Source organism: Lissotriton helveticus, chromosome 6 (assembly GCF_964261635.1).
Source record: "Lissotriton helveticus chromosome 6, aLisHel1.1, whole genome shotgun sequence".
NCBI classification, from domain to species: Eukaryota; Metazoa; Chordata; class Amphibia; order Caudata; family Salamandridae; genus Lissotriton; species Lissotriton helveticus.
Genome location: NC_136067.1, coordinates 458,896,893 through 458,924,605, shown reverse-complemented (window position 1 = coordinate 458,924,605; position 27,713 = coordinate 458,896,893). Strand labels below are relative to the sequence as shown.

General features: G+C 42.4%; 1 protein-coding gene across 7 annotated transcripts in view; it reads right to left on the bottom strand.

Annotated features, from left to right (window-relative positions):
* Nucleotides 1-27,713, bottom strand: part of ARHGEF10 (Rho guanine nucleotide exchange factor 10) — a 1,140,991-nt gene that overhangs the window by 786,596 nt on the left and 326,682 nt on the right. For all 7 annotated transcript variants that reach the window (XM_078647916.1, XM_078647912.1, XM_078647917.1 and 4 more), the window contains one exon: nt 13,879-14,048. In XM_078647916.1, the coding sequence (XP_078504042.1) occupies nt 13,879-14,048 (170 nt within the window). The remainder of the gene's footprint in view (nt 1-13,878; nt 14,049-27,713) is intronic.

The following is a 27,713-nucleotide window of genomic DNA, read 5'->3' as shown; positions in this document are numbered from 1 at the left end:
TGCACATGTTGGCAAGGCAATTGGGTGCAAACTTTGTTTGTTTATGCTTACAGCTGACAGCTTGTTTTCCAGCAGCTACTTCATTGGTACAGTCTTGAAAAAGCACCATGGCACTATCATGTGTGCTTGTTGTTCCAGACAAAGAAGAACTGTCTTCAAAATGAAATATATAAAGAGCAGAAATTGTAAATCCTTTCCAGGTAAAGTGACTTGGAATTGGTGTGCTGTTGGATTCAGATTTTACAGCATGATCTTCTAACAAGTTCCTGCTCCGTACTGTGTCATTATAACTTGTTGATACAACACCCGGATTCATTGAAGGGATTAGCTCTCTATTTTTGCACTTGTCATAGATTGCATAGACAGTCATCATGTGTAGCAGAGTTTTCTTTTTGCTGTGATGTAATTCATAAAACATGATTTGGAAAAGACAGTGTGTTTGCACAATGTTAGCCTGTGGGTTTACAGGATTGTCTTGCACTTCTTCGCTTATATTTTCAAAGCCATCAATGTTGTTGACTTCTGTTTTGCTTTGGTGATATTAAACAATGTTGTAAAAAGTTTGAACCCCTTGCGTGCTGCGGACAGCCCCGGCCATCTGACGTCGCGGTGGGTGTGTGCGGAGGACGGTCTGGAGCCGTCCAAACCTCACCCACTCTTTAATTCACCCGTTCAGCATGAAAATTCACACAGCGCGCAAGTGGTTAAGACAACATTAGGCATTCTTGATTTGCGGAGCTATGGGTTATCACAAAATTTGTCATTAAGTCCAACACCTAAATCTTTCCAGACTTTTCTTAAACTGGTTCCTTCTGACTTTATTGCATCCTGTGATCTTATTTTGGCAGCAAGAACTTCAAGAGTCAAATCAGTTGAGAATACCATAAGTGTCTCATTCTTTTTGTTAGACTGGCAAAAGCGAATTCTGTCACACATTCTCACCAGAAAAGGAAAATGCTACTTACCCAGTATGCATCTGTTCTTGGCATGTAGAGCTATAGAACTTCATGCTTATGCATAGATCACCATCTAGTGTTGGGGCCGAATGTTTCCACTTTGTTTTTCTTTGAAGAAGTCTTCCTAGTCACGAGGTAGGTGACTCCTCCTTTCGGCGATAGTGCACATGGTCATCGACTCCATCTTCAGATTATTTTCCCGCAGAGGGTGAGAGAATGGAGTAGTAGTAAAAGATAGAGATGTCCATGTGTATGTATGAATAGTAACAAGAGAACTACAGCAGCTACAGGTACCCAGGGAGGTGGGTAGGTGCATGAGATTCTACAGCTCTGCATGCCAAGAACAGATGCATACTAGGTAAGTAGTATTTTACGTTTGAGGCACGTGAGCTGTAGATCACATGCTTATGTATAGATTATACAGCAGTCTCCCCTATGAGGTGGCTATCCTGTAACTGATGGAGTTGTCTGAAACAGTGTTTTAAGTACTGCCTGACCCATGTTACCTTGTTTTTGGCAAACACGTCTACACAATAGTGCTTGGTAATGTGTGTGGCGTGGACCATGTTGCAGCTTTGCAGATGTCAGTAATAGGGATGTTCCCTAAGAAAGCCATAGTAGCCCCTATCTTATGAATGGAATGTGCTCTAGGGAGTACCATTAAAGTCCTTTTGGCTTTTGCATAGCAAATCTGAATACATTTTATGATCCACCTAGCAATACCTGATTTGGATGTAGGATTGCCTTTGTGAGGTGGTGCAAAAGCGACAAAGAGTTGTTTAGTCTTACGAAAAGATTTCGTTCTTTCAGAGTAATACAACAATGTCCTTCTAACATCTAAGGTTTGTAGAGCTCTTTCTGCAACAGAGTCAGGTTGAGGGAAGAAAACGGGTAATTCAACCGATTGATTTATGTGAACTGCAGATACTACCTTAGTTAGGAATTTAGGATTGGTACGAAGAACCACTTTATCTTTGTGTAGCTGGAAAAAAGGTTCTTCTATGGTTAGTGCCTGAAGTTCACCCACTCAACTCAATGAAGTGATTGCAATGAGGAAAGCTGTTTTCCAAGAGAGGAACTGTAGTTCACATTTGTGCAAGGGTTCAAATTGTGGGCCCATTAGCCTTGTAAGGACTATATTAAGATTCCATGAGGGGGCAGGTGGAAGTCTTGGTGGTATAACTCGTTTTAGTCCTTCCATAAATGCTTTGATTACAGGTACTCTAAAGAGCGATAAATGTTGCCTATTTTGAAGATAGTCTGCAATTGCAGCGAGATGCAGTCTCATGGATGTAGAGGCCAATGATAACTGCTGTAAATGTAACAGGTAGCAGATAATGTTTTGTATGGAAGCATCAAGAGGGTTGATGTTACTATTATTGCAATAGATAACAAATCACTTCCATTTGGCTGCATAGCAGGGTCTTGTGGTAGGCTTTCTGGCTGCCTAATTAATGTTCATTCAGTCTGGTGGAAGGTTCAGATAACCAAACTCTATGACTTCAGGAACCAGATCGCGAGGTTCAATTGTTTGGGATCTGGGTGTTTGATTTCTTCATTGCTCTGTGTGAGGAGACTGGGAGTTAAATACAATTTTTATGCTGTACCAGAGCGAGTTCCAACAGGGTTGTGAACCAGGGTTGATGTGCCCATGTTGGAGCTACCAGTATTAGTGTGAGGGATATTTGCCTGAGTTTCCGGCCCACTGATGGAATGAGTGGGAGAGGCAGAAAAGCGTAAGCTAATATCCCTGACCAGTTCATCCATAGAGCATTGCCTTTGACGGGTGTGGATACCTGGAGGAGAAGCTTAGGCATTTTGCATTTTGGGGTGTTGCAAACAGATCTATGTGAGAGACTCCCCAGGCTTGGAAGTATGGGTGGAGATCTTGAGGGTGAACTTCCCATTTGTGTATTTCATACTTCTCTTTGCTGAGGAGGTCTGCAATCTGGTTGTTGACTCCTGGGAGGTGTTCCCCTAGGAGATAGATATTGTGGTGACTAGCCCACTTCCAGATGTCTAGAGCTAAGTGGGACATTTGGAAAGAGTGTGTCCCCCCTGTTTCTGTATGTAATACATAGCCGTCATGTATGTTGGTTCGAACCAAGACAGCTTTGCCAGACAGATGATCTTGAAAGGCTTTGAGAGCTACAAAAATAGCCATCAGCTCTAAATGATTGATGTGAAGCGACTTTTGCTGGTGGCTCCACAGCCCTTGCACTGTGGTTCGTTGAAGATGAGCTCCCCAGCCAGTTAGGGATGCATCCGCTGGTAATACTGTCTGTGGAACCGGGTCTATGAATGGCCTTCCTTTTGGCAAATTATGGGTGTTCCACCACTACAGAGAGCGATGAGTACGGTGGCTTACCAACACTAGATCGGTTAATAGACCGTGGGACTGGTTCCAGTGATTGGCTAAGCATTGTTGAAGTGGACGCATGTGCAGTCTGGCATGGGGAACGATCATGATGCAAGACGCCATCATTCCCAACAGCTGCATAAAAACTTGAGCTGGAAGTGATTGACTGGCTGGAAACTTGAGAATTATTGTCTGAATGTTTTGAATTCTGGCTGATTGGGAAACCAGAGCCCTTTGAGTATCCAAAGTGCCTCTTAGATAGTTAGGAGTTTTAGCTGTCTGAAGATGTGATTTTTACACATAGACTGTAAACCCCAGCTGGTTAAGTAACTGAATGGTTAAGGAAGTATGCTTGCAGCATTGTTGATACGTGCCGGCTTTGGTGATCCAATTGTCCAGGTATGAGAAGACATGGATGCTTTGTCTTCTTAGATGCGCAGCTGCTACCGCCAGACACTTAGTGAAAACTCTGGGGGCAGTTGTGACTCCGATTGGGAGTACTTTGTATTGGTAATGTTGACCTGCTACCACAAACCTGAGAAATTTGCGGTGAGCCGGATGGATTGGAATACAAAAGTAGGTGTCCTTTAAGTCTAGAGTAGACAGAAAGTCACGCTTTTGCAAAACCCTGTTGAAGTGCTACCATGTGGAAATGGTCGGACTGTATGTAAAAATGTAGTTCTCTGAGATCTAATATTGGTCTGAGAGAGCCATCCTTTTTGGGAATTAGGAAGTAAAAGGAATACACGTCCAACCCTTGATGTTGTGGTGGTATGGGCTCTATGGCTTGTTTTAGTAGTACGGATTTTACCTCTTATTTGAGGAGGTGTAGGTGATCCGGTGAAAGTTTGTGCGACTTTGGGGGAATGTTTGGAGGAGTGTTGATGAACTCCAGGCAGTAACCAAAATGAATCATTTGTAGAACCCACTTGTCTGTTACTGACTGCCACTTTGGTAGGAATTGTGACAGTCTTTCCCCCACAGGTGTTAAGTGGTCGGAGGGAACTATGTGCAAGTCACTGCTTTGTATTGGAGGGGGAGGTACGTGTGCGAACCTCTATATATGGCTTTGCTGTTGTTTCCTCTATAACCCCCTCTAAAGTAAGTTTTTGAACCTGAGGGTTGGGTATTGCCCTTATAGGTGGATGCAGTTTCCAAGAAAGTACTTTTGGACCCTGCCCAATAGAAAGAGCGCCAAAAGGAACCACTGCCTTGTCTAGACTGAAGGGCTCCCATAGATTTTCCCACTTCAGTATTTTCTTAAGAGAAGAACCTACCACCGGCCCAGAAAGGTGTTCTTCATCATGAGGTGTGTTCAATATGGAGGTCTGAACCTCAGGTTTGAACCCTGATAGGCGTGTCTTCTTAAAAGGACACTAGTGTTCACTGCTCTGCCAGATGTGTCAGCAGCATCTAGGGAGCACCAAATTTGATTGTTTGAAATTATTTGTCCCTCACGTACCAGATCTTGCGCTTTGGGTTTATGTTCTTGGGCGAGTTGTTCCATTTCATCCCAATGCGCACGGTCATATATGGCTAGGAATGCTTGTGTATTAGATATGCGCCAAAAGTTAGCTGCCTGAGAGGCTACCATTTTCCCTGAAGCTTCAAGGAGCTTTGACTCCTTATCTGGGGGTTGATCGTCTCCAGTAGTTTGGGAGTCTTCCCTTCGGCGTGCATTTTAAACTACTAACGAGTCTAAGGGTAACTGTCCTCTTATGCAGACTGGATCAGATGGTGCAGGCTTGCATTTTTACCCACCCTAGGGTAAGAATACATGCCCTGACAGGATCCTTAAATATCTCGCCTACATGCCCGATTATTCCTTTCAGCATGGCCAACATATGTGTTGATTTTTGTGTGCTGTTCAATGTTTCAAAAAGGAAATCATCTTCAAGGGATTCCTTATGGAGCTGGACCCCATGGTAATTGGCAGCGCTGCCTAGCAATTCACTATAGCCTACACTGTCGTCTGGTGGAGAGGGCCTGGTAGGATATAGGCCAAGATCATTGTCTGTGGGCGAGTCAGTGTTATAGTCATCCCACACATCTGTAGGTCCTAGCTGATCATCATCATCATTATTATCATCCCCATCCCCATCACCCTGATTGTCAGGTGTATGTGGTGGTGAGTGCTCAGGTGAAGTTGGCACAGGTAGAGACTAAGGCGAAGGTGGTGATGGAAGAGAAGGGGAAGGGTTTGTGCCAATATTTCTCTTCTTCAATGGAATATGATATTCCTCTTCAGTATTAATCCTTTTCTTTAGAGTCACTTTTGTTGTAAGGTGCCAAGTTTTAGGATGTTTGTATAATATTTTCTGTTTCGGGTCTGGTTTTTGGAGCGGATCATCAAAACTGTGCTTTTTAGGCGACTTTGGTGTATCAGTCTGTTTCGGCGCCGAAACTTTCGGTGCAGAATGCTTCGGGGTTGGTGTTTTCAGATCCAAGGTGGTTTTCGGTGCCGAATAGTGATGTTCGGAGCTGGACTTTGGCTTCAATCCTGAAGGCTTTGTATTTCGCGTGGCACAGAGGACAGAATATAAAGGGAGTTTGTTCCATTGACAGCGAGTCAAACTGGGGGCTAGGCCTGACAGTCTACCATGAGCTCTCTGATCGAAGTAGGATTTTTTGTCTAAACACGATATGTGACGAATGGAATACGCGATCTGAAACAATACCGTCGAGGTTGAGTGTTCTACGAACCGAGGGAAACCAAACGATCGGCATTGAAGCGTAGCGCAGCGAGTAACATCCGAACCCGATTGTGGAAAAAACAATCCGAAGATTGAGTCGATGACCGTGCACACTATAACTGAAAGGAGGAGTCACCTACCTCATGACTAGGAAGACTTCTTGGAAGAAAAATAAAGTGCAAACAACACTAGATGGCGATCTATGAATAAGCATGTGATCTACAGCTCACAAGTCTTGAATATACAATTTCATCAATGTGTGAACTCGTAGTCAGCACTCAAGAGTGACTTTAAAACTTCATTTGCAATTTCAAATAGTGCAAACTTAACTGAAGGGTGGCGGTTACGTTGCAGCAGGGAGCTCATTGTATATTCATATTTTTGGATTATGTGCGCCTCCGTTTGGGTGGGCATACAAATCCACTGCAAATACATTCACCTCGCTGTTTAGATCGGTTACTCGGCTGAAAACTTCTTCTTGGAAGAAACTAGCTGCAGATAAAAACATGTTTGCCCTTTGAGACTCACATATTCTGTATTTTGTTCTTTTGTCTATCCCTTTGGCTATTGTTCTGGCTAAACCACAGATAACACTTTGGAGATCCTCTGCTTTCTGATCAGTAGTTGAAGGTTGATGAGGGATAGCCATCGATCTTCTAAGTGGATGGGCACCGAGTTTGGTTGTCAGCGCTTTCTCAGAAGACTCAGATTCTTGTTGTGATTCACTGGTTTCTGCTATTTTTTTACATATTTTTCCCCAGGCTTTTTTCCATTGTATATGACTTGCAGCACTGGTTGTTACAATGATGAAATAATTGATCCTATTCACCCATCAGTTTCAATCTTTTGTGAACAACTTGTTGCCGTATTTCTGCAGCATCTCAAACTCTCTTCTGTCCAGATGCAGTTGATGTTAGCATTTCTTTCAGATTAGTTTTGTATATGACACATTTTTCTTTTTTTAGGAGTCCTCAGATTTTGTAGTTAGCAACACTGTCAGGAGGTAAAGATCCTCTGCTATCACCTGATTCACTCATGTTTACAAATTTGAATCAACGTAAAACCTCAAACAAAAACAATCTTAAGATCAGTTACCACTATCATAGCTAAAATGCATTATTAAAGAGCCTCCATTTAGGAAAATGGAGGAAGGGTTGCTCTGAGGAGTTATTTTCTGTCTCTAGAACACTACTTGACCCCTAAAACCTAGTATATAGGTCTCATGTTTCCTGAAATATTTCATCATCACTGCAACACATCTGCCACTTTTAAAAATATTGTCCAGAAAAAATTGGCCGGATTTATAATGTCTACCCAAGCTAATTTACTTCTCTAATGCTACAAACATTTTCTTTACTGATGTATATCAAGGGGCCCGGACTACACAGAAAGGTGAAAAGGCACCTCCTGAAGGTACAACTGCATACATTATGACAATGTATGGACTACATACATGTGTTGGCTCCATCAATGGTGCAAGATCACAAAAAAAAAGAGGGTCCATTGAGTTGTTAAACTTTTAAAACTACAATTATTGAAAACTTAAAAGGTAAATTGTATAAAAAGAGACCACACCTAGACCTCCTCAATATGAAGTTTTGAATTATGAGAGTGGGTTGTATGAGAAAAAGAGAAGGGAAGAACAAAGAGAGCATTGGGTAATTATGAAGATGCTCAATGGGATGAAGGACAGTGTAGATGGAGAAAATCTGTGATTGTTGGAACTAGATTATATCCAGTAATTACAATAGAAACAGCAGGAAAGTGTAATAAGATAAAAGCAACAGAGATGGGTGAAGAGAAGAAAGAGAATGATGATGAAACAGAGAGCAATTCAGAGGATGATATTTTAGAAGAGATGCTAGCTGCAAGACCTCCACCTTTTGCAACATCCACTGTGCAAGGTGAATCAAATACCTGTATGAATAGTACAGTGGCTACTGCACCTATTGAACCCAGTGTAGTATAGGCTAAAATACTTCTACAGATACTTCAAATTGTTCCACCAGGCGTAGCTCAACCAAAGTTGCAGTTCCTACTGTGACAAGTACACCTGTTGTGGATAGTACAGCACAATCACCACCAGTAAATGCACAGAACACCACAGACAGTACAGGCACTTGTAGATGAATGAACACTTGTTTTTACCATAGCTTTGATCACAGGAGAAGTAAATTCGACTGAGGATGACATTTGTGTACCTAAGTTTGAAGAAGCTTCAGGGATTAAAAAGACAGAAAGCACAGATTCACAAGTTAATTTGAATCCTGAAAAAGAAAGGCTACTAGACATTACCAAACTAAAAGTGGAATAGGAGGAAATAATAAGAGGTTATTTGGAATTAGAACAACAACAAAAGAAGGAATTAATTCACCTGTGTAAGGAAATGACCAGACAAGCATCTTTCATACATGAAATTGATCTTTCCAAAAATGTCCATCTTCCTGAAAGTTATAGGGTTCATTTAGATGATGTAGCAAATGAAAATATACGAGCTATAGGAATGCATTTGCATATTATGGAACTGGTAACGTGTACTTGCAAATGGGGCTAAACAAAAAAAAAGGAATTAAGGGCTTCATTATGATGTCAGGCAGACAGACTGCTAGTTGCTATTGCAGAGGTAGGAAAACCGCCCAGTGAGAATATGGTGGTCTGACCGCTATATTTCGATTTGACTGACAGGGTGGCGGTCAGAAAGTCATCAGTACCATGGTGAGGGAATGCTGCAGCCGTGGAAAAGGCCTGTAGCACATTCCGCCACTGTGGAGCACCTCTTGCATGTCCGTACACCGTGTAACATGGACTATATCGTGCATGGCATGCGGTCAACGGAGGTAAGGGGGCACTATATGTGCCCCAGAGACACTTTTCATTGATCTACAACACCCAGAGGCCCTTTTTGGGCCCCCAATCAATTTCCAACAACCTTTTTATGGCAGGGTTCCTCCCAAGAAAAAGCTGTCGGAAAGGGATATTTTAATCCCAATGGCGGTGCGTGCCTTTACGCTCCCGCCATTCAGGGACGCTCCTCCGACCGCCGCTCCGTCGAGATCTATGATCCTGGAAGAGGCAGCGGTGTTGCATCAGACAGCTGTGGGTCCGACCACCAGTATCATAATGCAGTAGTTGAAACGGAGGGCTCCTGGCAGCTGGACCGCCCCTGATGGGCTTTCAGCGGTCCAACCACCGACATTATGAGGAGGCCCTAAGTGGGCAAAAGAAGCATGAAATGAGAAAGAGGGATGCTGAAGCAACAGGAACGAAAGATGAGAAAAATGAGGGAGAAACCACAACATACCCACTAGGAGAAATAGCAGAAGGGATGTATGTAGATGTACCTTGGAGCAGAGGTGATCTTACAGCATTTATTAATAACTTCCCAAAATTGAGAGACAAACCTGTGCAGTGGTACTCACAAGTAGAGCGGCTTATAAAGATTTCAAATGTGTTGTGGGCTGAAAAGGATTTTTTATTTGAGATTGTAATGCCTAATGATTTGTGGGATGAGTGTAACACAACTGCACACTGGCCACATGAGGAACCAGTGAGAAAAGCTAGAACTAATGCACCACTTCCTGTAGTTATGGAGAAATATGAAGCAGTGATTACTTTTTTGAAGGGCCGAGTGCCATGAAAATATTTGGAATGGGTTTAAATTATCCAAACAACCCAGGAGCCAAAAGTATTAGTTCATGAGTTTTGTGAAAGACTGTTACAGGTGTTCCAAAAGCATAGAATATCCTGAGGAAAAGGATATGGGAATGTTTGTGTCTCGGTTTGTCTTAGGGCTCAGACAAGAAATCAGTTTGTGCATAACTCAAAGTGTGATTTTCTGACAGAGCAAATCATTTGAAGTTCAGAGATATGCAAAATACTGTAGTGATGAATTGGAGATGAAGCAGAAAAAAAAGAGAAATTAATTTTGGCACAGACAAGGTTGGCTCAGAATGGTTGTCAGAATCCTTTTTTTTTATTTACATGGAATCAAGGCGGTATGCAAGGTTTTGTGTTCCACAAGGTGGTTTCCAGGGTAAACAAGGAAGGTTTAATGTGCCTCAGAGTAGATGTACCGGTACTCTTGTTAATAAAGGTTCAGGAGCAGATTTAGCTGCAAAGAGAAAGGTTACTCCTTGTCACATTTGTCACAGAATCGGGCATTGGAAGAGGCAGTGTAGATATAATCCAGAAAATGTTAATGAAAATGTTCTAATACAAAAAAGAGTGCAGATGCAGAACATGCCCACACAGCAGATGCAGGTGCCCATTCAAGGACAAGTCCCAATCATGCCAGTCCCACCAGCTCAAATGATCCAACAAAACATGGGAAATCCCAGATTAAATTTAAATCAGAAGCCGAAAAATAATACTAACTCATTTCAGAATTCAATGGAACCATTTCCTAACCCAAATCAAAAAGCATTACAGCAGTATCCCTTTTTCAAAAATGATGGTTCAGGTTCTGATGTTTCTTACTGAAAGTGCCTGAGGGGGAGGCAGATTTCATACTTGGAGCAGTCTTAGATATAGACCAGAGTGGACCATATGTAGATGCTGAAGTGTATGGCCACTCTTTATCATTTCTTATTGATACAGGAGCTACCTGATTTAATGTTATAACAGTGGAAGTCCCATACCTACCCCTCTCGGCCAAGTTGTGGGAGTAACAAACAGATTACAAATCTACTTTCCGAAAAGCTCACAGTCAAAATAGGTTCATTTGAAGAAAAACTCCAGTTTGTTGTTTGCAATTAGAGTACTGTAAATTTGTTAAGGAGAGATTTGTTAAGCAAGTTAATTTGCACCATTTAATGTACGCTGGATGACGCAGCTTTGGCTATCCTTTCTATTTGAAGAGGCACCTGCATTGAAGGTGGTACTTGTAACATGATAAACGGCAGCTAGCATATCTGCCAGGGCATCAAATGTGACTAAAGATGTATCAGGGATGCTCGTAAAGGAATGTATACAGTTAACGTTCCTAACCTAGTGGATTGTTGATTTAAGAATATAAGCACTTTGGCTGTCTTTATCAAGTACATAAACATGGATGAGAGCATGAATTAACAGTGAGAGAAGCAGATAACCAGTGAAGTCTCTAACGCACTTGGGTCCGTGACTAGGATCTGTGCCACCTTAATCACTGGGTTGGGTTGACCAATTGTAAACACTCCAGATTGCTCATGTCATCAAAAGAGCTTTGAGTGTAGGAATTTTTGAGATATTGGGACAAATAAAAATGGTTTCTGTGATTTCAAAATGTTTCAATCATTTCGCTCTTCAGAATTTTACTAAGCAAAATTATCCTCTTGAATCAACTACACTTCCAATAAGATTTGGCATACAAAGGTTCATTCTTTCACCTGTTTCGTATGGCATCTCTTACGACAATACTCCATAACAAATCTATTCGACTTATACCAATATGCCAATGACACTGAGCTGTGTCATCTAGTCTGGGATCCCACAAGGATAAGAAATCTAAAAATGTTTCTAGAGAAGCTAACTAAATGGATGTCATTGCTTTCTCTGAAAATGAAACTGACCACAACGGAATTCCTAGGCCTCTCCCCCCACAACTGTCCATCCCCAAAACACAAATGGTTTGATACTGTACATCGCCCAAGTATCCACTCTTCCATGTAAAGTTTCTCAGCTTCATCATCATTTAAAACCTTAACCTACTCCATCTGCTCAGGAAGATGAAACCATCAATTCCACACTTTTGCAAAACCAAATTCAGGCACTAGTTCTCACCCATCTGAACAAGTGAAATGTATTCCTAGTAGGCTTTCCCAAATCCTTCAAAGCTTCTCTGAGCTATTGTCTGTGACGCTGCTTGGTTGGTTAGAGTAGCCAAAAAACCTGATCACACCACACCTAATACACAACACATTCAATGGTTCCCTTTCTGAAGTGAAGGTTAATTTGAAGAGCACAAGCATAACCCAAAAAGCAGTTCACCATCCCCCTCATTCCTACATGAAGAACAAACTTCAAACCATAGGTGAACAAAATACCAGAAACAGAAATTCTCATAATCTCCAAAGCCGAAAAAGAAACCCATCAAAAGAAGCATTTTCAGGTCTAGACTATGTACCTCCATCCCCAACCACATTTGACTTAACCCTAATCTCCTTGATTTACCAAAAGACTTAGAAAGGCTCCCATTTAGACTCTACCTTCCTGATTAATTCCTTCACTATGTTCTCTCCTATTGTTAATGATACTTTTTTGTAATGTTACTTTACTATCAATTGCTTGCAAAGTGCTCCGCTGCCCTTCTGATTAGATCTGAGCTACAGAAATACTATAAATACATTTATTTTTATTGCCACCCAAAGTGCATAAGTTGTACAAACATTGGGCTTTATAGAAGACATCAGACGAAAATTATTGAATTACTGAGATAAGAGGAGGTATGTGGTTGAAAATGTGAATATATATGCTGGCCTTGTATTTCAAAACTAGGTCCACAAAAGAGTTGCAGTGTGAACCCTTTATTTCATGCTTCTTGAACATGTTGATCATGAGCTACCAGTAGCTCTAAGGCGGTGTTGGAGTAGCTTGCTGCCTGGAGTTTGGAATCATTCAACTTTGTGCCAATCTGCTAGTGGTGCACTTAAAAACACAGTGAGCCTGGTTCTGGGAGGTTCACTCTCATGTTAAATAAACAAATGTCGTGCTGCTTCCTCTTAATAAGCCTGAAAGTAAATGCCTCAGCACAATTTTTTGTAACTCTCTCTAGACAACTATCCTGAAAACATATTGCCTAAATCATTTAAGAGAGTAATTGATAACATCCCTACATTTAAATTCCCTTTTTCTATTTCTTTTCCATTTCTCTTTCTTGCTCTTTGTTCTTCCTTTTCCTTTCCATCCTTTTCTCTTTTTTCCTTGTTTGCCTTTCCTTGTCTCACTCTTTCCCCTTATTTTTCCTATTGTGTTTTCTTTCATGTATTCTTTCTTTTTCTTTCTCTTGCTTTTTTATTCACTTTCTTTTCCTTGATCCTTCCTTCCACTTCTTTCTTTCATTTAATTTTTTCCTCTTTTTTCAGTTTTTCTCTCCTTAGTTCCTTTCTTGCTTCTTCTTTCTCTTCATCTTTCATTTTTTCCTTCTGTCACTTTTTCTTTCCTTTCCTCCTTGCTGTACTTTTCATCTTACATTCTTTCACTCTCTCCTTACTTCCTTACCTTGTCTTTGTCTGTCTCAACGCCTCGCCTTCTCCTCTTTGGTCCCTCGTTCCTTTTCTGTTATGCTTCATTCCTTCTATTGTTCATTCTGCTTTGTCTCTCATTTATTTCCCACTTCCTTCATCTCTGTCTCTCCATTACTCCTCCTTTCCTTTTCCTTCTCATCTGTTCTTTTCCTTTATTTTCTGTTCTTTCTTTGTTTTTTTCATTTTTCTGTTCTCTCCTTTACCCCTGATTTCCATCTTCCTCCCTTTTCTCCTTGCTTCGTACTATCTTTCCTTGCTTTCGTTCCTGCCATCCTTCCTTTTTCCCCTACCTTCCTCTCTTTTCTTCTTTGCTTCAACTCCTTCCCTTACATCCATCTTACATAGTCCATATATTAGGCAGTAGCTCAGTGAGGGATGCGGGGGGGGGGGGTGAGAGGGGTCATTTATCAGAAGTAGACGCATAACTGAAAGGGTGGGAACCCCTGCTTTATTTCACTGCATTTGATGGTAGATTCTGTCTCCAACTCTGCTATCACGATGGTGTTGGACCAAATGATCAAATTCTTAACCTCTTACTGTAAATAGAACAAATATCTTGCATCTCAATAAGTCAATAAATGTAAAGGCTACTTTATTATAATTGCCAGGCTCTAAAATAGAATACAATTCAAATACTATAGATTACTCACATGCCTCTTGTTAGATATTCGGAGAAAGGAAATTGGAGCCCCATTTTTACACTCTGAATCACTTTGTTCTTCATAGCTCTCAAATTCACTTGAACTCCATCCGCATTCCAAAGAGCTGTTGCCACCTTCTTCGCCATTTTCTACGTCATCATAAATCATTTCCTCTGGATCTTATAAAAGAAGAAGCAAGTAAAATGTCACAAAATATGTTATCATATCCATGTAATACTGTCCTTTACTCTTTTGCAGAGTTCTTACATGTGTGCCTTTATTTCCAACCAAGCGTTCGTCTGTATGCACTTTAAAAACCCTTTACTATTTACATACATAGCAGCCATGCCATAGTTTGATCAGGGGACATGCTGCTTTTGGTAAGACTTAATCAGTAATTAACTGTCTAGACATGTACACCACATTACTCTAAGATATAAATAATTAAAGATGATCTGTGTATTTTTAAAGCAGTGCATGTGTTAAAAAGCAATAGGAAATAAGTACAAACATACATAAATGCTGCATGTTGGTAAAGAAATGGAGGGCACTCTTTTTCAGGTAATGGACAGGACATTAATTCTCCTTATTTTGGTTCTTGTATATTGGGACCTGTTCAATGGTGCCAGTCACTTCACATATTTATAAAAACAAAAATCTACAGACAAGTAACATATTACGCAAATATTTTTTTGTAAACATTTTTTGATTTAATTGTCAAAGTTGTCAAACATATCAACAAATTGGGCAGCCACCATGGAGCAACAATAATCCACCCCGTCTTCCTCAATTCCCCTGCCCCCCCCCCTCATCGCCAGATACAAGGGATATTGCAATGTAAATGTGACAAAAACCCTCTGGAGTTTCATAGATTGTTTCATACACTTCCTTTTGTTCAGCGAGTGTCATCGCTGTTCCCTGTTCAGCCACTGATCAACACATTACTTTCCTTCCCCTAGTTAAGTGTCTTGGTCCCAGCCTCCATCCTCCCCAAACCTTATCATATTTACTGGTATATCCCCTACCCTCATTGACCAATTTTTCTCTGTTCCTGCACAGTTCCATTCCTTCTCTCCACTCCTGGAGTCTTAGGCAGTTCGGGCTGCCCCCTTTCCAGGCAATATTTCTCTTTGTCACCATATAGCCCAAGAAGATCAGCAGAACCCCCACAGCCTGTGCCAGGATCAGATCAGATTTGACTTTATTCGGTCAAAAAAGACCATAAAGTATAAAAGAGCATTGATTCATATAAGTTAATACTGACCACAGAAAACCATACAATAGCAGCATAATATTAAGAAATCTTAAAAAGCCGTTATATAAAATGATAATTAAAAACATAAAAATCCATACAGACAGGAACAATGAGAAGTGCATCAGTTATTGCATAATCACTTAGGCCCTCTGCTTTATGGCACATTGAATGTAAACAGCAGTTAATAAGCAATTTTTCACAGTAAGGAGAGAGGGAATTTTTGCTTCTTTTCAAAAGTGTAGCAAATAGTGTTTTCTCAGCAACGAAATGGTTACTTTCTCTATACTGGCAATGGTAAATGCCCTAAGGGAAAATAAAAAACGATTGGATGACTGAGGAGTTTCAGATCAGAAACCCAGCAACAATTAAATATCCAGCGATCCTAAAAACAAGAGAAGCTGCTACAGTACTGCACGCAAAACAAAAACGAAAATACCAAGAGAGAACAGTAAGGACACAATAAAACCCCCACCAGGCTCCATCTTGCATGGCAATAAGGATGGCCCGAGAACAAAATCGACAAGCGAAGGGTTAATACAAATCACAATGGATTCAGAAGGGGGCAAATGCCTATGCCTGGCTAAGGGGAAGAACAGAAAAGATTGGTCCTGGCTACCATGGGCCTTAAAATCCGTCCCTAACACCGATGCGCTCCTTCCTAACCAGCACAATTTTGCTTTCAAGTAAAAAAAACGTTTTTGGGACTATTAGGGGTCTAACGGCTAATGAAGATAAAAGGGATGCAATACAACACCTCCAGAGTTACGACATCATGGTTGTAAAAGAAACTTGAGTCTTGCGCTCAGCACCATGGCTGGACTACACGGTCTACGAATCACATGCCAAAGCCTCTCAGGTGGGTGGCCATGCCTTGGGAGGGGTGTTGTAATTTAGCAGCGATTAGGTTAAGCATTAGCAGAAGACATCTTGAATTTAGAGACTATCTTGTCCATTTAGCGGAATCCATATTGTATTTCTATCGGCCATTTTGTTCGCCATGTGCTCGCCATGTGCTCTGTCCTACCTTCCTGTTAACTGCTCTTGAAATCGGACTAGAGACGAGATATATTTATCCTCTTCTGCTTACACATGCTCAGTTGAGCTTACAGCTGTCCTCAACTTGTAACTGTCAGGATGTGTCCACCAGAATTAGCTAACTTATTGTTCCTCCCACTTGTTGCCTGTACACTTTCTGTATGACCTAATATGTACTTACAACCAGCATTCTGTACTTTGTACCGCCTTCATTTCAGCCCCTGTGTGGGTATAAAAGGACCAAGCTCCTTCCAGTCAGTGTGCTACCTCATACACTACCGAAGGGTGTTGTGTTAATGTAGTTCCACCTCATGAGGTTTAATAGACTCTGTATTTTCTATTCCAGTTTCTGTGCCAACTTCTTCCTATTGGTCTGAGGACTCTGTGCAGAGAAGGGCGAATCCCTTGCACTGGTAGGCCTTACTGAGGCTCACCACCACAAATTGGCGCTTCCAACGTGGGGCTCATCGGCGACTCGGATGCCCGAAGGACTGGTCGCGACGAAGGATTGGAATCTCGCTTTGGATGTGATCGCTGCCTGAGGAGACCCGAATCTTGGCACCCACTGCGTTTTTCCTTTCTTTCTGATCTGATCATCCAGGTGGCGCCGGTCCTCGACTGAGAGCTCTTCTGTTGATTCGCCGTGCAGTGACCATTTGGTCGATTTGAGAACTTGGCAGTTGAAACCTGGACACCATTTGTTTGGTAAGAGCTGTTTTGCGGCACTTGCTGTTGGTTTTGACACCTTTGATTGGTAAGGTAGTTTAGGAACACTTACTGCGGCTTTGTTTGTATGATTGGCCAATATTGACCTTTGTTTGACAAATATATATGTGTTGCAATACATATAGGCAGGTAATGAGGAGATTTTTCTCTCTATTTTAATTTGTTTGAACGGCACAACGTACGAAGAGTACTTGAAGCGCTACTTTGATCATAATACTGCATATTCTGCACTATTTTTGGCATGCCTGTTTCCAGCACACTTTGTAGGATGTGTTACTTTTGTAGTGGTACCAATTTGAGAATCGATGAAGCACAACCGGCACCCCCGGAGGGGACACCTTATAGAGACATGTATGTTAAGTATGGTATTTCTTCCATAATGTACAGCACATTATGGAATAAATATACTAGTAAAGATCCTGAGTTGCGTTGGCCTATGCATGGGTTATTTGATTTGCGAAAAATTCAGTATGTGGAACAACGGATGTTTAAGCGAAAGGCTAGGCAAGATATGTTTGACTGTGTACGAATGTGGGAGAAAGAAGTGCATGAACGAATGAAGCGTGAGCAAGCCTTGATTGAAAAAGAACAGCGAAAGAACATCCATGCGAAAGCATTGGAAATGAAAAATAGGGAAATTAAAGAAAGGGAAGATAGGGAGCGTCATTTACAGGTAAATGGCCAACACGCTGTTCGTAGACCTCTTTATCCTATTCTTAATAAACCCCAAGATGACTCTCTTATTAGATCGTTGTCCACCTCCGTAAACTCTTCCTTCTGCTCCTTATGAGTCAGATGAGGACTCTTCTACAGACCAGAACAAAGCTAGAAAAACTCGCTCAATGTTATCTGCTGAACGTGCGTCTCAGATTAGATCTGCTGTGCGTAAAGCCGTTCGTAGTACTGCCACTGCTTCTGAAATTTTAGATAGCATAAAAAGTTGGCAGGAAAGGGAGCAGATATATTTTACTGAGGTATTTGCTGCAGAGGTTATTGAACAATTTAGCAAACATTCGGTAGAAATGGAGCCCAATGATGTAGTAGTTGATTGTAAACAATTACGTGACGGTCTTTTTGTCTTCTCCCAGGTGGCTGAGACGATCAAACGCTTGGTTAAAGCAGCCCGTTTGCGAGAGGAGAAAAAGGCAGCAGACGCAGCTGCACTACATCTCAGATCAGCATGGCACGAACTTCTACTCTTGAAACAAATAAGAATGTTGTAATTAATGTGAAACCCATGCGGGAAGCCGCGCCTTTATATGTTCCTCCTGAAGGAACGGGTACAGATGAGGATAAGACTTCTGTAGATGCAAAAGGTTATTTTATTTATAATTGGGTTTACACTCCTTGGAATAGAGCAAATGTTATGGCCCTTAAAAATGCATTGCCTGATCCACGAAAGAATCCAGCAGCCTTTTATGAGGAAGTTGAGGGTGACATTAGCTCTTGTACTATGACTTTGCCTGATACTGATTTATTTTTTGGACTGATATTACCGCCTGATATGTGGAGAACTGTACGCAAAGCTGATGATCAAGCGGCATTTGGAGCATTGTGGAAAGAATTAGAACGGTTAGACACAGATAGAGAACCTGCACAGAAACCGTGTCAGTTAATTTTAGATCTTCCGGCAGCAATATTGGTTAAGTTAGAGACGATTATCCCCCTAAAAAGATAGATTGGACTGTATTAGCGTCTTGCAAACAAAAGGCAGATGAATCGGTTTCAGACTTCTTTACACGCTTTGAAGAGGCATTCCACAATTTTAGTGGCCAGTCATTGACAGATGACACGGGTAGGCATCTGTTTGTTGATAAATATGTCCTACTCTCACTGGCCTTTAGGTGACTAGCTATTCCTGGCAAAACCTTTTACCAGGAATAGCTAGTCACCTAAAGGCCAGTGAGAGTTCATGGACTACCTCTTCTCCGGTTTCTCTTCTAACTATGGCTCAGTATTATGAACAACAAGAATTAGAAGCTAAAAGTAATGAGGATAAAAAGTATCAAGAGTTAAAAACAAAGGTTATGATGGCTCAAGCTTATAGCCCACCTGTTAGAGGTAATACTAGAGGCGGCCGTGGATCTTATGGTTCGTCTTTTCCTTCTAATAGTCGTTCGAATTTGTCTGTTGATGAGTGTGCGTACTGCAAGAAATTGGGACATTGGCTTTCTGACTGTCCAGTACTGCGTGCTCAGCAGGTTTCACGTGGTCGGGAACAAATGAGAAATTGTTCAGGATATTCAGGGCTTAGAGGAAGCACAAATGATCGTGCTAGGTTTGATGCAAATACACATGGACAAGTTGGGTCTAACACTTTTGATAGACGGAACCAATATCAAATGGCCGTCTATGTGCCTTCTGATTTGCAAGATTCTGCTTATGCATAGGATTGCCTAGGATGGGGTAAGGAATCAGTTGAAGTTCCAGTGGATCAGAAGGGTCCCTATGTTACAGCACATGTTTTGGGTTCTACTGATCAGTTTCTGGTTGATACAGGAGCTACTCGTAGCGCCTTGTCTAAACACTTGGTTCCTAGGGCTCCCCTATCTAGCTTAACTATTACATCGATAGGTTTCGATGGAACACCTTCCCTTAGCCCATTGTCACAACCACTCACACTCCATGTTGATAAGTTTACTGCTCCATGTCCGTTTTTGCTTTCTCCAAACACACCAGACAATATTGTGGGTCTTGACATGCTCAAATATTTCACGGCTACGATATGATGTTCTCCGGAAGGAGTACAGGTTATTTTGAATGACAACTACCCTGTGATTGAGAGATCTTGTATTGTAAAACAGGACATTGCATTAGCTTCACTCCCTAGTACCTTGTGGGCTACTTCAGACACCGATGTAGGACAAATGGTTATACAACCAGTGCATATTAGTGTCAAGGAGGGTGCTTTATTGCCAAGACTGCCTCAGTATAAAATTTCTCGAGAAGGAGAAGAAGCACTCACACGTATTGTACAGGATTTGATTAAGGTGGGGGTTGTGGAAGAAGTTCCTTACAATGTTTGCAATAGTCCGATTCTTCCCATTTTGAAAAAAGATACTGACACTAGGATTTATAGATTTATCATCGATTTGAGAGAAGTCAACAAAATTGTAGTACCGTAGTACCTTGTAGTATCTGACATAACGACATTGCTTGCCCTGGTCTCTCCGACAGCAACTACATTCTCTGTAATTGACTTGAAGAATGTTTTCTTCTCGATTCCTATTCATCCTGATAGCCGATATTTGTTCGGTTTCACTTTTAATAATAAATCATGCAGATTTTGTAGAGTTCCTCAAGGGTACACTGAGAGTCCGAGTATTTATAGTCAAGCCTTAAAACGACAACCCAATTCCTTTACTTTGTCTGAAGGAGTGGCTCTCATACAATATGTCGATGACATCTTGTTGGCAGCTGATACACCTGAACAGTGTGAAAAATGTACCTTGTATTTGCTTTCTTTTCTGGCTACACATCATCATAAAGTGTCACGAAAGAAATTGCAATATTGTAGACCGAAGGTGACCTATTTAGGACACCTTCTGTCTAAGGAGGGCCGTGCACTGACACCAGATCGCATTCAAGCAATCTTAGACACCCCAGTACCTTCCGCACAGAAAGATGTCTGTGCATTTATTGGTTTGACTTCGTTTTGTAGGCAATGGATATTGGGGGTTTCACACATTGTTAAACCCCTGCTAGCACTTTTGACTAAGAACACTCCGATCCCCCTTCCATGGACAGATGAATGTCAAAATGCTTTTCGCCAGTTAAGACAAGCTCTTTGCTCTGCACCAGTGTTAGTAGGCACACTAGATTACACGAAGGCCTTTACACTCTATGTACACGAGAAAGATAGGTGTGCATTGTCAGTTTTAGTAAAGACACACGGTGATAAGCTGCGTCCCTGTGCATATTTTTCTGCAGTTCTTGATCCTGTTGCTCGTGCGTTGCCTGGATGTTTCTGTTCAGTTGCAGCGACAGCAGTGTCCATACGTCAGAGCAAAGGGATAGTTTTGTCACACAAACTGTTGGTGCTAGTACCCCATGCAGTAGATGCCCTCTTGAATCAGACTAAGACACAGCACTTAACTAGTGCTCGTTTGACAGGATACGAACTGACACTGTTAGCACCTCATATTACCTTGAAGAGGTGCGCGACACTGAACCCAGCCACTTTGTTGCCATATCCTGCGACTCAGTCCCAGTCAAAGGAACCTCACGATTGTATATTTCTTACTGAGGAACAGACAAAGGGTCGCGTTGATTTGCAAGATACGCCCCTTCCAGATGTAGATGGGGAACTGTGGGTTGATCGGTCCTGTTTGAAGTTACCAGATGGCACGACCTCAGCTGCATATGCAATCACCACGCTTGAGACAGTAGTGGAAACAGCACGCATACCACAGAAGTCGGCTCAAGCAGCTGAACTAATAGCTTTGACACGAGCATGTGAGCTTAGCACTGACTTGTGTGTGAACATTTACACGGATAGCCGCTGTGCTTTTGGAGTGGTTCATGATTTTGGCCTACTCTGGAAGGAAAGAGGCTTTCTTATATGCCACGGGATGCAGATAATGCATGGAGAATTAGTGCATAATCTGGAGTGGTTCATGATTTTGGCCTACTCTGGAAGGAAAGAGGCTTTCTTATATGCCACGGGATGCAGATAATGCATGGAGAATTAGTGCATAATCTCTTGACTGCACTTACATACCTGAAGAAAGTTGCTATTATGAAGTGTAGTGCACACAAGAAAATCATTGACAAAATAGGTCAAGGCAATGCTTTTGCAGATCGCGTAGCTCGTGAAACTGTGATGTAACGAAGCACTACATCTAAGTACGTAGTGAAATCACAAGCTGAACGTTGGCATGACGCTAGAGAGGAAGTATTGGATATACAGAGATCTGCCTCTGTGGAAGAGCTTGAGAAATGGTCTAAAGAAGGAAAGTGAGGTTCCGTGGTTTTTGACTACGCTTCGTATCTAGTCGCCATTTTGTGTCCAGCCGCCATTTTGTGTTGCCTCACTCAGGCAGCACGGCGAACAGTGTTTTTGCTCTTTCAGTTGCTACGTGTCTTGTCTGTTAAAGAGTAACCCCTTGTCCTTGTTTACGAAACTGATGTCAGGGCCTGGCCGAGTTTGTTAAATCCATGTCTAGACTGATTAATCCTTGTCTTACTCCACTGTTTGGATCCCACCATTCTTTCTTGCTTTATCTTATTTGACTGGCCTTCGCTATTCTCTTCGTGTATTCTCTTGTTACATAAACTATCCTTTGAAGCATACGACCATGTTCTACCACCTGCAAATTGAATTACGGGCACTAGTGTTGATTAACTTGAGGGGAGGAGAGCACACGGGGTTTGAAAGGAGGGTGTGTTTTGGATACTCTATAGCTTGTTTTCATACTATTCCTATTCGTTGGTTTTGTATGTTTGGATGTGGGCATTGTAAATATGTGAACTATAAGAGATTGTAAGCCACGGAGTGTCTCGTGTCTCTGTCTGACAAGGCAGGTGAACCCGGAGATATTAGGCGTGCCCTGCGCCGCTTGGCCCATAAGGCCCGGTTCTCCAATTGGCGCCCAAAGTGTGGGCGACTTCAGTGGTAGTGGTTCAGCCCAAAGATCGTGAGGAGTTTCGCAAGAAAATTCTGGAGGATTCGCGAACCACGAGAGCGACCCCTGTATGTCGAAGTGAACCGAAGGTCTTTTACAGCGCGGCTACTCCTTTCCGATGGCTGCTGACAACTGCTGCCCTGACTGTCGCCCTGCCTTGGCCCTCTGGTGATGATTGGTATAGCGAGACGTTAGACGGACATCTGTTGGCGTGAGAAAACACTTAGTTAAGTATTCGTGGGTAGCGCCCACTCTTTGTTTTTGTTATTCGATCAGTGCACTTATCGAAGCCGAGGGGTAAGTACGTTTGTGCTGTGACTATATTGTCTTAAACCCCCTTGACGTTTGTAAAAGTCCAGTTCGTTATGAAATGCCTGGATTTAGTAAGTTTAGGAAATTTTGTTGTTTGGGTTGTTCTAGGGATTCCCGGCTAGAGGACTCTTGTACGATTCCTCCGGTTGGAACTCCCACTTACGAGCTCTATTCGAAACATGGCCTTGGTCCTATTATTTTTAATGAAACATGGATTCGATACACAAAGAAAGATTGTGTTATACAGTGTCCACACAATGGTAGCTTTGAGCCTGATATATTAGATAATTTAGAAGCAATATTGTTTAAGAGAAAAGCCCGGCCGGCAATGTTGGACTCTTTCTGCCTATTGCGTAAGGAAGCCAAACAGAAAGAAATTAAACAAGCAAAGAAGGATAAAAAAGCGCAAGATATGACGATATTACAGGCTGCCCAGCAGTTTAAAAATTATGAGACTGATCAGATGATTGAAGTTTCAGAAAGACAGCATCGGATGGCAATAGATAGATGTTATCCTGTGTTGCCTACTTCCTCAAAGAGTAAGGATCTTGACGAAGATCCTTTCATGTACCATTTGTTGAGTTTACCTCCACCCTATGTAATGGGTGCTAATGCACCCCCATTACAACTTGTTGTCCAGCAACCAGCTGCTAATGCAGTTGTTCCGGTTCTTGCCCAATTGCCTCTTCCAGTGATTCCGCCGCCGCCTCCTTTGCCACCGACTTCTGTACCTCAGTCTTCTGTGCCTCAATCTCCTTCATCGTCAGTTTCTTTTGCTACTAGCTCTTCTCCTGTCGTACAGAATACATTGTCTCCTGTTTTAGTGTCGGATTCTCCTACAGCCCGTCAACGATTAGTTAACACTGTTTCCGGTCTTTTGTCACCTTTTCTTGGGCCGCTTCATTTTTCTCCTACCTCGTCTCGAAGGCAATCTCGTAGCCAGATTCCGGACTTAGAAAAGCAGATTAAGTTACATTCTCTCGCTCGTATTTGGATCATGAGTGGTCCACAGTATAGTGTACGCGATATTTTAGACACTTTTCTTCAATGGAATGCGCCCACGAAGAGGTACGTCTTTAATGTAATGTGTAATACTCTTATCAAAGCATGGGGAGATATGGATTTGGATTTACCTCCTCAGGGTTTGTTTGAGATACAGGACCAATTTGATAAGGGACTTATTGTGGGTTCTGATGTGGAGCATGCTGTCCAAAAACTTGTTACTGTTCGGTCTTCCTTTTTCTCTCAAGCTTCTCTTGAACCTGATCCTGCGGTTCGACGTAAAGTGACACAATATCCTATGCGAGAAGTTCCTCCAATATGGAGAGATGCGGTTGCACAGGTAGGCAATATTCCAGGTGTCCCAGCTCATTTCCAGCGTATATGGGTACATGACCCTTGAAAGAGATCGGAGGTTTTGGCGCTTAAACAGTCTTTACCGGACCCTCGTAAGAATCCTGCTGGGTATTATAAAGAGTTGTCCTAGACTGTTGATGCATGTATTATGAATTTGGCAGATATTGATTTGCTGATGGAAAATGTAGTCCCACAAGCATTATGGGCTAAGATTCGTAGGGAAGACCACGATCAACTGGCCCCAATGCACTTTAATCAATACCTGGCTGACTTATCGGATTGTTTGGCTGAAGCTCGAGCTTTCCCTCCCAAATTAGCCAGAACCAAAATCCAATCGCTCCAATATTCGGATGACACAATTTTGCTCGATCAAACTCCAATCGGATTACAGCGGTTGCTAACTGCATTGTCTTTATATTGTAGAGAAAACAATCTAAAAATAAATACAGCAAAACAAAGGGAATGATAATTTCCCGACAAATAAAAAGGAAAGGTGGATGGCACATTGAAGGTAAACCTATTGAGATCGTCACTGCTTACAAGTATTTAGGAGTGTGGATCGATCACAAAGGATGGCCGTCTGTTCACATCTCTGCAATGCAAGAAATGGCTCAATTTTTAGAGGGTGCCTTTTGTAGAGCAAGGAAAGCCATAAACTCAACAGATCTTACCCCCTTAATCCGAGTAATGGGGAAAAACTTCTACCATCCATAGCCCATGGCGCAAGAGCCTTCAAAGATACATTGACAACATCATTGGATAGAGCTCAGTCAGCCTGTTTTGGTAGAGTTTCCTTTTTACTGACTGCTACCTCACATATGAAAATACGTAGGGAATTCAACCTTTCATCTCAAAAGTGGATCCTAAAAGCTAGATTCATAGCCTATTGTCTAAAAGCCAAACAAGTGCAGTATTACATTCTAAAGAAAAACATCTGGACAATGATAAACAGTCGAGGGTCCACAAGGTGTGAATTTCTTGCTTACTGTGTTAAGGTATTGAAAGCTCAGGAAAAATGGTCCACCCTTATACCCCCATCGGCAGCTGCATGACCCTTAACAAAACAAGCAAAGATAATGTCAGCCGAAACTGACATACAAAGCCTGAAAAACTTAAGACATGGAAGCTGGGCTTCAAAACTTTACAACAGTGGGGCCTTGTCACATTACCTGTCCTCACCCTTAAAACCAATATTGAAGCACCAACTAATGAAATTACGGTTTGGCTTGATTCCACTGTTGGCATATAAGAATGGAAGAAGGTATAATGAGAATGTATCCACTTAGTGTCAAGCATGTGGGGGAGTAGAGAAATCTCTAAGCCACATACTGTGTAGCTGTGAGAAACTATGGACTTTGAGAATATACTGGCTTCGCCCCATTGTGCGTATTTTAAATATACAGGCATCTCAAGCTGCCCTGGTCGAGTGCATGAAAGGTATCAGTGCAGCTTGCGGCCCTCTTCAAGAAATACCTCTCAGCAGTAAAAGCAGTTCTGGATTCGAATAATCATATAGAGCTATAATCCATAATGCCCTGCCAACTGTTTTAAATCTGTTTTAAATCCCCATGTTTATAGTAGCCCAAATGGTGTCTAAACATATTTTTTTTCTTGTGAAAGTTTTATTGATATCCAGTCACCATAATACAAAGCATAGAATGTGCGTAGTATTCAACAGCATTACAGTTGCTCCTGGTAGTGGAAAACATTCCGCATTCTTCTTTCCCCCCCCACTACCCCCCTCCCGCCTTTACCCCCCCAGTCTCCCTAAATTATTCAAAATGGAATAAAGCATATCCCCGTGAGCGGAGTACAGTTCAATAGCATGCTCCTATTAATGTCCAGCACGTACTTCTCATCGTCCCATTATGCATCTGGCCATTGTCCTGGTGTAGAGGTGCCCTCATGAGCTCCCGACTAATTGCTAGGCACCTTCCCCCCCCTCCACCACAGACTTCCCCTAGCTCCTCATCTCCCCTCATCCCTCCCTACGCCTCCCGATTTCACGCCTCATTCAGCAGCAGTCTCGCCTTCTGCTCCTATATTGCATTCATCGTCCACATCCTACTGCCCCCTAAAGTAGGTCATCAATGGGCCCCAAATATCCCTGGGACTTCATCGGTAATTGTTCAGCATATACTTGTAAGTTTTCCTGCCATGTGGTCATGTCTTGTATCCACCCCTTGAATTTAGGCGCCCTGCCCCTTCCCCATCTGCAGGCAATTTGTCTACGTGCTAAGAGTTTGCTCATAATAAAAAATGTGGGATTCGGTGTGTTAACATCTGCGACTAGTCACAGAAGGGCCCTTGTGGGTGAGGTGCAATATTGGTCCCCAACATGTCAGTCAGCCCCGCAAACACCTCTCCCCAATACTCAGCGACTTTCGGGCAGTTCCACGTCAGGTGCATGAAATCCGCTGGACCCTGCCTGCATCTAAGGCACCTATCGTCCTCCCGGAGGCCTAATCTATGTAAACGCACTGGCGTGTGGTACATTCTATGCAGGAATTTGAAATGAAGTAGTCGTAACTGGCTACTTCCAGATACAAGCTCTGTCTGCTGACATGTCATTTCCCACTGGTCATCAGAAAGTGGCTCAGACAGGTCTCTATCCCATTCAGCCCTGGATCTGACCTGTGAGTTAGAAGGTACTGAGCGGACCTGCGCATACAACATGAGATGACATGCGCAGGTGCGTCCGCCTGCAGCAACAAATGGAGGGATGTGAACAGCTCCGGCTCCTTCGGGAAGTCTGGAGACTTGGCACGCACGCTCTGCCGGAGCCGCGTGTAGAGAAACAGGTCCATAAATGTGTAGGGGGCCTCACCAAAGAACTGTTCCTTAGTTCGAAATTCTCCTCCAAGGTACAAGTCCCCCCAGGTTGAATATTGCAGCCTAGTTAGTAAGTTTTGGCAAATTATTTCTGTCGTGACCTGCAGAAACGGGCAGCTATTCAATGGGATCCTAGGGGAGTACAGTCGAGGGACTCCTTCCATTTTCGCTAACCAGTGCCAGGCTGACTGTGCAATCCACTGTGGTTGGGTCCCTATCTCGCTCTTTATATGGGACAAACTCATACCCCGACGGTGGGACCGAAGCCATATGCCATCTTCAACCGCAAGGTGGGGCATGTAGGGCGGCGGGTGAAACCAATAAACTGCAAAGTGCGCCTGAGCACTGTGGTAATATTGTTCGAAGTCAGGCACATCGAAGCCCCCGTGTCGATACGAGAGCGTGAGGGTATCTAGTTTCAGCCGTGCTTGCTTCCCCCCCATAATAATCTGACCAGCTTTTTTTTAAGGGTTGCGAAAAAATTAGCCCCCGGGTGATAGGGGATGTTAATGAACAAGTACAAAAACTTGGGAACGATCACCATCTTAATTAAGGAGATCCTCCCGGCCATCGATAGGGGTAGTTTGAGCCAATTCGTAATGTTGTCCGTCACCCTAGTCATGGCCTGCCCATAATTCGTCCTCATCAAGACCTCTTTGTCTCTGGAGATATGTATCCCCAAATATTTAAACTCTGAATCCTCT